Below are 12,495 nucleotides of genomic sequence, written 5' to 3' on the forward strand. Positions count from 1 at the left end.
ACGGCAATATAAAATTGTCTTATATAAGATTGTCCCAATTAAAATGCGGAATTGAACAATCAATGGCCTTTCCAGCGATGGTGTGGTCTGACCTTTGAACTTTGACTGTGTGATCACCCTCTGCAGTTATATGTGATCTTGCTTTACAGGCACATGAGCATATTTGTTCTGACAGGACGTGATTGGCTTCTCAGCCACTTCAATCTAAACCTCTTCTTGGGAACAAAGAAAGACCAGACTGAGACTGCTCCTTGGAAAGCATCACATCGTCTTTTACACAGTGTTTCTGCTCACATCGAAAGCATCTCATTCATAATTAACCTATCAGTAATTATTAATAAGTGCTTAATTATTAAAAGTGTCAAGTTCACTCAACATTAGAAATAAGAAAATTGCTTGTCCTGGTTTATTGTTCTCTTATACCGCAAAATACAAACCTAATGATTACATTAAATTAATACTAATAGATAACGTTTATTTTATAACTGCACCACATGCAACCCATACACATCGGAAAGCTACTCTGATTTTGTGGTGTTATTTGCCAGAGTTAAAATGCTTTGTTTGCTCACCACTATCCCCACTTATAAAATATTGATGCCCTCCCAGAGCTTGATGCTGCTGCCCATCTCTCTTCGTATTCACCTCTTGCCCAGGGAGTGCATTTAGGTTGGCTCCGCCCCTTCTCCCCTTTTGCTGGATTGAATAACTTAACACACATTTGAGCCTGACACACTCCCTCTCAGGGCCTCCTCAGGGCTGCAGGGCGGGATGCATAATTCAGAGGCAGGGGGATGCCTTCTGGCGATGCTCTGCCTCCCAGCATGCCCTGACCGGGTGAGATGGCTGCTGGGAAGGCAACACCTGGGGCTGCTGCGTGGAGGAAACTTCAAGAGCAGCTGGCCAGCCGCTTTTGACCAAAGTCACATGACCAAATCACAGGCGCTGCATGCTGAGAAACTGGGATCCAGAATTTTACTTGCATGGGTAAATGTGAGTAAAATCGCAATGCTGACAAATAACTGACAACTGATGCTGATAAAGACCAGGTCATGGCATCTGACTGAAAGTCCAAAGTTAAAACCTTTACCATTATATAGAAAAAATCCAATATGTACAATCAAAAAAAGCCTGCCATTGCATGCCAAAATCTCTCAACATAAAAATGATAACATACAGTGCAGTGAAAAAGTAGACTGTTTGGCCCCTTCCTGATTTCCTCTATTATTGCATATTTGTCTGACAGGATGGTTTTAGACCTTTGGACAAAATGTAATATTAGATGAAGGGAAACTAAGAAACCTACCAAATTATTTGAATGAAGTCAACATTGCAAAGAATGGGTTAAAATTCCTCCTCAGCGATGTAAAATACTGGTATCAAATTATAAGAAGTGTTTGGTTGCAGTTATTGCTGCTACCAAAGGTGGTGCCTCCAGTTAAGTTTAAAGGGGCAATTACTTTTTCACATGGGTAATAACGTTTTTCATTAAATAAATTAAATAATTTAAAAGTGTGTTTTGTGTTTACTCACTTTCTTTTTGTCTAACAATACATTTCTAAAGAAACTATTCAGTGTAACAAATATGCAATAATAGAGAAAATCAGGAAGCGGGCAAATGCTTTTTTGTGGCTCTTTAAGTACAGCTTGGACATGCCAAACTACCCGTTTCCCAGTAAATTATAATTATGATTGCTTTGATATGGATATCATGGGTGATTGCATATAATGCTATTGTCCATTTTGAAATGTATTCCATCCCCAAGGTCATTGTAGGTTACAGGCTCATATTCATCAAAAGCACCCTCTTCCTTTCTTCACTCTGATGACAGCTACTGTAAGAAACTGCACATAAGGTTGCCAGCTCTGTTGGTTGTGATTAAAACCTTAAAAAGCATCTGAGGCCATGTTGGCCTGAGCCCATTTATTTCCTGTGTACTGCATTCTTCAGACAAAGCAAACATCTTACCAGGTAATGAAAAACCTGCAGTATCCCATGCTGCTCTTTCCAATATATATTACAGAGCAGACTCCAGGAAGGAAATGATTCATAACAAATGACTTGGGACTCTTTGTTCCATACATCTCAAATAAATAGCCTCTGAATTCAGAGATACCAATGAAAAATACCTTAATGTAACCCATAGGTGTTCTTGGAACGCAAACCCACTGTCTGACAGCATGCAAAATTGCTCAGATTAATCTGGCAACTGATAACAATCATGTAAAATCATGGTGTCCGTGCAACTAAATTGCATATAAATCATTTCCTGGACCAAAGAGGCTGAAGCTTAACAAAATCTGATGGGTACAAATGATTCTGAGATTTTTGTTTAACCATTCATATAAATACTTGTCTGGGTGTGCAAATAAAAAAGGCGTCTGTAGGACAGTGAGGCTATGAATACTCTGCAATGCAAATCAATGCCAGAGCCCCTTCTGACCTCTCTAATGCACTTTTTATTGCCATTTTGTCAAATATGACTTTCTTTGTCTTTAAAGTGCTGCTATACAAGATCTCATTTTAAAAATGTTGATGAGATGACAAATTTTTCCTTTGCCTCCAATGAATTTATAGATTTTGTAGAAACACCAGCCTTTCCCACATGTAGCAATGCAAATACATTAAAAATATAAGACCTATAATTTTGTCTTTTTGGCCTATGATTCTGTAATTAGTTTTACATTCTGCATTCATTCAAGGCTGTTGGCAAAGCTCTTTTTTAATTACTGTGATAGAAATGAAGCTCTTACTCTTGCATTGTTTTGCAAATTGCCCTCCAGATGATACTTTGTAACAAGCTGATCAGTGTGTCATGGTCTGCATGGTTATTCAATTAAATCCAGCTTCCTTTATAGAAGGACAGACACACACGAAAGATTTAAGCCAGTTTTTTTATAGTGCTTTATTTAAACCGCCATTAAAAAGTCACAGTTTTGGAAAACTTCCAAGCCCGCTCAGTTGATTTTCCCAGCTGGGAAGAAAGGCAGCTAGAGAGCGAGGTGAAGGGTGTGGCGGACCGAGATTGGACTGGCATTTGTCTTATCTTGGCTCACACATGTCCTCTGGGGGCATCGCATTCCCCATATATTAGCTTGCTGCTGTTAATGATGTGAACAGGTGAGTCAGGAACCTGCAGCAGGGGGACCCAGTGAAGTGGGAGACACTGAATGTTACCTGCCTGCCCCCTGTACACTTTGAGCAGGTAATAGTAGTTTGTAGTAGTTTGAATGCTACAGCACCACTGCTTTCATCACTCCACCTTCACAGAGTCCAGTGAAATAATGAACGGACATCCAAAGCAATGAGATTCAGACCATTGGATAAAACAGAGTAAAATGTCATGACTTTGGGTTGCACATTCTTGCTATTTTTCTGATGAAAGAGCCAACGTTTCATCTGGATTTTTGCACACGCTCCACCCACACACTGCTGCTCCATCGGGTTATCTCTGAAATTCTGTGCCTGCCAGTGGTGATGAAGACACAAAGATGGCTCCAGAAAGGGAGGCTTTTTAACTGTGACACAGCCATTCCAGATTCCGTTTACAGCACACAGTAGTTTAGTTCAGGTAAAAGACAGGGGACCTCAATTCTGAGTTCACCTTGCTCTTTGCAGTTTCTTTGTGAAGAAAAATCTTGGTACCTGAGTTTACCTTCTGTAGCGTATCCACATCACTGTAATAAAATGCCATCTTCTGTCTCAATCCCAGATACATATTTCATTAATGTATAACTACAGTATACAAGGCCCGTCTTCCTCCATCTTGTCAGTAAGTATTTCTCCAGGTGGAAATAATGTGATGGTGTGTTTGGACTCTCGAGTCAAGACTGTGTTTGAAAGCTCCATTAGAGAAAATTGGAAGGATAAGTGAAGTCCGCTCACACACCAAACGTTGATATGATCCTAAGTTGCCTATAGATTGTAGTATTTCTGTTATAGTACTATAGCATTTATATACTTTTTGTCATCTGTTTTCAAGGATTCCACATGTGTATTCTAGGTGAATGCAGGCATACTGTAAACAAACAACACAGATGCCATTTAGGTACTGTAGATGTTACAAGACTAGTGTAGGTACGACATGTGCCATACAATCCTGGAGCATTTATGAAAAATCTATGTGAATTCCAGGGTACTATTTACTTCCTGTGGTGAGTAAGGGTTGCTTTTTCGGTTCTTATTATATTTCCACAGGAATGCATCCCCTGAGTGTTTTTCTTTATTCATATTTCCTTTCTTCAACACACCTATTTGTCTAAATGCCTTGTCAATTAGGCTGCTAAATGTTATATGACTACTTTACACGTTCACACTGACGTTACTCTCTGCTTGAAGCCATTATAAAAAAATGACATGACGATGTGCTTTGCATTTCAGTACATATTAATTTTGGCACTCATAAACGTCCAGATACTGGAGACATACGCATGCACTCATACAGCAGGTGTAAGCAGGTTTATTTTCAAAACATTATGTCCTTATGTTTCTGTTTAAGGAGTCATTTAGTGTGCTGTATCCATCATTTTTCGATATGCCAACCAGATAAAAAGAAAAAAAAACAAAACAAAAAAAAAAAAAAAACAAGGAGGAACATTCAGAGAAATGTCACACACTTCAGCACATGGTCATTCTGGCCCTTTCATTCTATTTGATCAATACTAAATGTCACGCTTGGCATCACCTTCAATTCACCAGCAGCCTCATTTGCACTGTTTTAAGTCTTGGGGTTTTCTGTCATTATGAAAGCCAATAGAATTCAGGTCACATTTTTCTGCCTATATGGGAATTCACACACAAACATCTGTGGGAAAAAAGCACGTATAAATACTAAATAGACCCATGATATATCATACAAGCTATAATATTTAAGTGTGATTTGGCACTAGCAGTAACATTTTCTGAATACCGAGGGCCCCATTGTGCTGTGCGTGTGTGTGTACACCTGTTCTTATTTTATCAAGTGCCCATACCTGCACTGAAATACAGTAGACGTTATTGTGTTGGTCAGGTTTTCATTACTGAAAAAAGAGAGGAACATTAGTTTTGGAAACCTTGAGATACTGTAAATGCTAGCTTAGCTGTTAGCTAATACTAACTATCCTTGTCACTATTGTGTACCAAAAAACTCTTTGGAATGAATGAATTATTGGTTTAAAATTAAACTGTGAACTTTGATTTCTGATACTTTATGTTCTTCTAACAACTTAAAACTTCTTATGTGTTACTGCAAAAAAATGTTTGATAAAATAAATAGCATGGCATGCTGTAATATGAATATGCAGCTTTCAGCAAGTTTGTTCAGCTACCATTGTTGCCAACACAACGCTCATTTCCACCTTCACCATAGCTCTTGGTAGGTGCAGAGCCATCTTTCTAAAATATATGAACCATGCTAATGATATAATTTGATGAAATATTAGTAAAATAATACATTAGCAAGTGTCGAAAGATAAACGCAGCTTGACCAATCCAAATACCATCAGAAGACTTTCATCTGCTCTTAGAGCAGATGGGGGCGAGTTGTAGGTGGTAAGCAACGAAAATATCGTTACATCGTGTATGTATATGTATTATGCATTTTAAATGGTTAAAACCATTATTAAATCAACAAAACACTTGACCGCCACCTAAGGTCAACTGCAAGAAATTTAATAACTTTTTAAAAAAAGAACATTAATTTCACAAGCCCAGCTGTGGTACGCACTGAAGGATATCGTGTTTTATGCGTCAGTGTCTCACTGCGCAGTCGCCGCTGCAGTGGGTACTTGTACAGTGGATGTTGAAAGAAGGAAAATGGCTCTCGACAATTTCATTTTTGCACAATGCATCCTCTATTTCTTGGCGTTTGTTTTCGGCTTCATTTCCGTTGTGCCTCTCTCAGAAAACGGCGAAGATTTTCAGGGGAAATGTCTGCTTTTCACGCGGGGCATGTGGCAGAACGAGAACATCACTGTAGCCAAGCAACGCTTCATCGTTGAGGAGTGGGGACCAGAGTCCTCTTGCAGTTTCATCACTTTTGTCGGGATAGTCTCCCTCGTTCTTTCAGCAGTCCAGGCATGGAGATTACTCTTCTTTCTTTGCAAAGGCCACGACGAGTGAGTCAAATTTTTAAGACAGTGTCCAAAATTTCGTTTTTTTTTTGTGTGTATTTGTGTTCCTTTTAATTGTAGGGGATGGATTGGCGTAGCGGTGGGAATGGGTAGATGGCTGTTTTCACTCTCAATTAAATCCTTAAAGCTACGTAATTATGAATATACGGTAGCCTATAAATACATGCAAATTACAGACAAGATGTCATACCCCCTTTCCCCCAAACCGCAGTCATAGCAACACTACAGTTGAAGCAGAATATCCGTAGCCCACCTTAGTTAGTTTACTCGGCATGTCTGTAATCGATATGCTAAAGAGACATTTATCTAGCAGAATGTATGCATTTTTTCTTAAATGATTTGAAACGATCTCCAACAATCTGCAGATTGGTTATAAACGTCGGAAAACGAGCGTGTAAATTTCTTCTCGCAAAAAAATTGTCATTTATGTGTCACTTGCTACATTGCAGAGGTTTCCAGATGCCACATCCGCCCTGGAGCGTTTATAACATCAGATGGGCGGTACTGATGCGGGAAAGCCATATCGCCTTATGTACCAATATATGTTCATCCCTTGAAATACATGAGCAGTGAATTGCATCTTTTATAGGTCAATCAAAAAACATTACTGGATTGTTTAGATCGGACAAGCATGAAATAACTGAATAGCACATCATCAGTTTTTTTTATTTATTATAAATGACAAATTGTCTAGCGGTTTCATTTTTTTTTGCACTGGCAGTGTTCTCAGGCATCTGCATTGTTTTTGAATTCTGCATTGTTTATTTAACATTTTTGAATATTCACATTTACAAAAACAGTGATGTGCGTGTGTGCCCTGTAAATGATTTCAAGGTGGCTCTACTAAAAAAAGTGGCTCTTCTTCTGTATGAACTGTATGAAGAGAAGAAGCATGAAAAACTGAAGATTTTTAATTCAGCCAGGTTACTCGTTATTTTAAGTAGGGCCACCTTGACATTTTTTACAATGTGTGTGTGTGTGTGTGTGTGTGTGTACCCCAGTGGAAGAACTTAGGTTAGATAGAAAATTGCTATGCTTGTGTACCTCTTAGAATTGCAGCATGTGGAAGAAAATCCACCCACACACCTTAGAATGCAAGAACATTCAATTTTAAATTCCATTGCTGAAAGGACAGCTCATATGTGGCAGCCTCCATATGACCCCCGAAGCGGTTCTTTCCCGCTCAGTTAAGATGTTAGATGGTTCATCAAATAAGAGTCGCAGCTGGCCTTTGTCATGCTACATGCACTGAGGGAACAGCTGAAATGTGTTTTTATGGGAAACTGTGCAGCTGACCCATTTGAGTTATCCTTCCCTTTCTGTGATTGCAGCTCCATATTCAATGCCTTCCTCAACCTGCTGCTCAGCTCTTTCATGGTGTTTGCCATCTTTGTGGCCAGCACCATTGTCACTGTGGGCTTCAACCTGTGGTGCGATGCCATCACAGAGGACGGGACCATGCCTAACAGGTAGGCCTGCCGTCCAGCTGTTACGTGCTGTGGAGCTGAGCTGGGATTACACAGCGTGGATCAACAGGCCAGATTAGTACTCCACCAGTGGTTACTTCACCAAATGTTGATTGTTGAATCCTTCCTAAGTGAAGACTGTTATTTTTGACATTTATTTTATAATTAATCTATGACAATGATGTCAGTGGAAGTAGATAGGCAATGAAGATTACTCTATTGTTATGTCACACAGTATAAAAGTAGTGTTTTTTAAACACTTTATGTGGTCTCCATGTTTGCAGTTGTGAGGAATTGCAGGACACTGATTTGGAGCTTGGCTTGGACAATTCCTCTTTCTATGACCAGTTTGCTATTGCACAGGTAAGGACCAACTCCATGGAATAAAAATGGGCAAAACTAAATTGTACAAATTGGCATTTGTACTGCAATGAATTTGCCTTAAGTGATTAAAACATTGTCAATAGTATAGTTTTGTTTTTCTCCTTGAATAGTAGGTCCCTATACAAACTTCAACTACTACTGAAGCTATTCCCTTCCTTGTCAAAGCATACTAATCTCTAATTATTGCTTTGCTTGGGCAGTAGCTCTGATTGGATGCTATTGTATTGTCAAGCTTTGTGTGCTCTTGGGGAGTTACAGTATTTAATTATTAATCAGCATTTAATTATTCATTTCTTATTGAAAGTGGATGCAGGGGAAGCCACTCTAGAGAGACTGAACCAAGAGGCTTTGTTCACTGTGAAGTATGACTGTTTGTTGTAACTGAAAAACTGTAGAAAAGTGGATCCGTTCTGTAAATGTGAAATATGGGTATATATGGGTATATTGCATTTTTATTCCCATATTAATGTGGGGTATTATATTTTTTGTCCCAAATAAACCATGTGTGATGATTTTACTTTCTTAGTACACAGAAAAATCACCTTCAGACTTGAAACAATGTATAGTTTGGTCTTGTTGGTTTAGCTTTAGAGTTCCCTCCTTGTAAAGGCATTTGTCGCTAACCACATGTTTGGAGCAGTCAGGTTTCTACTGTAATTCTCATCATCAGTACATACATGTACAAATACATTTTTGCTTAATGAAGTGGGTGTTCATCTCTACATTTGAAAGCAAATTTTAGGGCAGCACCTACTCCTAGTGAGCAGAAACTCCTTTCACAATATATGTACACAAAGACATTTGTTTATGTACAAAAAGAAATACCAAGCTTTTTTTTTTTTTATAAACATGTAAAATGACGGGCATCTCTCTCACGCAGTTTGGCCTGTGGGCTGCCTGGCTGACCTGGCTGGGCATCACCATGCTGGCCTTCCTGAAAGTGTACCACAACTACCGACAGGAGGACCTCTTAGACAGCCTGATCCACGAGAAGGAGCTGCTGCTTGGGCGCTCGTCTCGCAGGGGATCGGACGCGGAGGAGAAGAGCGCCATGATATAACCTCCGCAGGAAGTGTGCGTTACTCACAAACGTCCCCCACAGCCGACAGGCTTAGCTGAGGAGTGTTGGTAAACCCTTTTGGAAAACAGTCAAATACACCATTCAGTGACATCTTTGATTTTGTCCAAGGATGCGCGTCATGGAAATTCTGGGGCCAATGTACATATTTGTCTGACCTTATTTAGAGGTGCCCATATCTTCCCGTTTTATATTATAGCACAAACTGCAACCATTTCCACATTCACAGAAGAAGTAGATTAGCACAGAGAGGAAAAGAGGAAAGATGAAACAAAATATATTAACATGTTTACGTTACTGTTAACAAAGATATAGAGTGCTACTATAGAGTCTCTGTATAGCTTTGCTAGTCAGTTTGGCTGATGAGAAAGATAAAAATAACGTATTCAGAAGGCTATGATTAGGCTCCTTTTTGAGCATGACATATTTACCTAATTAGAAATGTGTCACATTAAATGTGTTGACGCTATTATTGGCCAAACCTAATGTGACTCCTGTATTATCGTGCATCGCTAATTTAATCCCTTTACTGACAGAGGGGCAGTGCTTTATTTTGCAGAACCTTTGTGCCACCGTTCTGATCCTGCTTTCTGCTACAGATAACGCACAGGGCTAAGAACCTGCTAATCCGGCAAAGTCCTTTTTTGTTTTGGGCTCTGTACAAGTAGTTATATGTATCCAAGAAAGTCATTCCTCCCCCTTAAGGCACACAGCAAGCATAAATGAGCAGCAAGAAGCCATTTAATATGAAAGTAATGTTGCATTGAACATTTCTTTCCATGACCGGCTCAGCAACACAAAGCAAATAATTCCCCTCTGAACTGATCCTAAAGCGATGGAATTGACTTAATCATTATTTCTCTCTTGTCATGCTGCAGTGCTCAGTGGAATTTGGATAACCTGATACATTTGCTTCATGGTAACTGCCAGTTCCAGCATTATAGTATACAACAAAATTGCCAGAATTGAAAATGAGCAGTCTGCCATTGAATATTTAACAAAACAAGCCAATAAACAGGACAGCTATAGTTTACTATACAGTAGCTGTCACTGAAACATGTCAGACTTGGAATGGGCATTCTAGATTACATTTTCAAAGAATCAGATCCTGTTATTCCCCAAGTACTGTAACCTAATATTCCTTGTAAATGATGAACCTGCCAGTTAAGATATTTGCGTAGTTACGCTTCCCGACTGGACAGCTAATGATAACTCTGCATTTTCTATTTTGTAGGATTCTTACGCACTCCTTCATGTTCCATCAGTGTCAAAAGACAGACCTAGGATAAATTCTCATTTGCAATAACTTTTTTAATTCTCACAGGACACCCCTGAACAGACCTTGACATTTTAAAAAAAAACAGGTTACTAAACAAAAATAAAAAATCACATAAATAAAAAAATAGTTCATAAATATTGCTGAAAATGGACGCTTCTAAAATTCAAATTTTTCGTCAAGAAATCCTAAATTTGAATTTCAAATAGTATTTGAAAATTGTAAGTCTGGTTAGTTCACAATATACTAATCACAATGTACTGTGTGTATGTGTGTGTGTGTGTGCGTGTGTGTGTGTGCGCACATGTATACCTGGATGAAATAGTTTAGTATAAATGCTTTTCAAGTAATTTATTTGCCCCAGGACTGGTGCACAATGTGGCTACAGGAAGCACAGGTGAGGACGTTGGGGGAAGTTTGTAAATAACCACCTACATTTGATGTGCGCGTTTTGTTTGGCTGAACTGGTGCCCTAGTGACCTCAGTATTTTGCATGCTGCAGCAAGATGTAGTGTGTGCTTTCTCAGTGTCACATGTACACAGCTAGCAAGCACTGTATTTTGTAAAACGCTCAGAACGTTATAAATTGACCGATGTGATATTGGCTCAGCTTTGTTTGCACTTTTTCTTATTGCCTACCCACCAACCTTCCCACCATTCCTAAATTGTACTTGTGTACAATTTATAGCTGTGTAAATACCGTATGTTATACGCTTTTTTTTCGCATGAAAAGTGGTGGTGGCAGTGACCATGAGAAATTGATTTTATTTTATTTTACTTACAAATCTTTACCTCCCAACACCTGACTTTCACAACCCCTTAGGAGAAATACATGGTTTACAAGAGCGGTTATCCATGCCTCAGAACTCACAAAACCAAACCACTGCCATCTCACTCTGATGGACTTACATTCTTAAAGGCAAATGCCTTATAAATGTATGACCTCTCAAATCTTAACCCATTTTCCAGCATAGAAGCTTGTCTCTGTAGTACAGGCCTTGTTTGAACATATGGTTTAGTTATGTGATAAATATATATCCTATATTTGACTATACTTTTGTCAAATGTTCTAGTTCTTAGCTTTCAATCAACAGCAGTCTTTTCACTGACCTCGCAACAGAATGCTACACTGCAAGATGTGGGAGACAATCTGGTTCACAAAGACAGTTTTATTCAAAATAATTTAAATTAAAAAATAGAGGTAGAAACAAACAGAACCTTATGAAAGGCACTTTCTTTAAACGTGATTGCATACATGTTGAAATACAGATGTAAAACAAGAATCAGCAATGATAGACCATGTGAACTTTCTGGGGATATGTTTTATTGCTTGAAAGGGCTGACATTTCAGCAGGAATTGTAGAATATGAAACATTCTCTATGAATATCGACAGTATTCTTCTGGACAACTGTTGCACCGTATTGCTTTGAAATTCAAGTGTAACACTTATAGAGGCTGTCTTGCTATTTACAGTATGGTTGTGTTCCCTGAAACTTATAATGCAAAGAATACAAATTATTGGAAACAGTGTTTTGTGTTTTATCGCTTTCAAATTAAAATAATACATAACATATATTTAACAGTACTGTGTTTGCGTTTATTTTTTGCCTTTATTTTCTTGTCTTGTCAATAGGGTTAAAATGCCTGAATTAATAATGAAATGTAAAATGCACATTTAAAAATAAGCATATTTTTCAAAAGGTACTCTCAGATGAAATATCTAGACCATAATGAATTCTGCAGTTATATTCTGTGCTTACCGTTATACAGTGTGTTACAGTAACTGAGTACTGAGTATCAGAATCCAGTGTGTTACACCTTACACAAACTATTTCACCAAACATTGTGTTAGAATTCCATAAGAATTTGTTAATTCCAAAATGCTAGTTTGAATAGCATTAGACATTAAGATTAAAATCTGAATACCAAAGAGCAATTAAAAATAGAAAAATTAACAGATAGCAAAATCTATATAAAATGTACTTAAAATCAAACAAGGGAATATTTCTTACTTTACCATCTTCAGATATACAGAAAAGGTACACAGGCTTTCCTCTGTAACAGAATATGTAATTCCTTGTGGCATTTTAGTAACTATCTATACAGTGCAGAAAGCAAAAACTGTACACTCTTAAGGAAAACAGATTTCCTTCATAGGATTAAATTACCATATACA

General features: G+C 38.3%; 1 protein-coding gene across 1 annotated transcript; it reads left to right on the forward strand.

Moving 5' to 3' along the window:
- Positions 1-5,503: 5,503 nt before the first annotated feature.
- LOC118210655 (transmembrane protein 179-like) lies at positions 5,504-11,901 on the forward strand. Its single transcript, XM_035387007.1, has 4 exons — positions 5,504-6,099; positions 7,446-7,583; positions 7,865-7,943; positions 8,845-11,901. Exons 1-4 carry the CDS (start codon positions 5,798-5,800, stop codon positions 9,022-9,024), a joined length of 699 nt encoding a protein of 232 aa, XP_035242898.1. The 5' UTR covers positions 5,504-5,797; the 3' UTR covers positions 9,025-11,901.
- The last annotated feature ends 594 nt before the right edge of the window (positions 11,902-12,495 follow it).

This window comes from Anguilla anguilla, chromosome 1 (assembly GCF_013347855.1).
Source record: "Anguilla anguilla isolate fAngAng1 chromosome 1, fAngAng1.pri, whole genome shotgun sequence".
NCBI classification, from domain to species: Eukaryota; Metazoa; Chordata; class Actinopteri; order Anguilliformes; family Anguillidae; genus Anguilla; species Anguilla anguilla.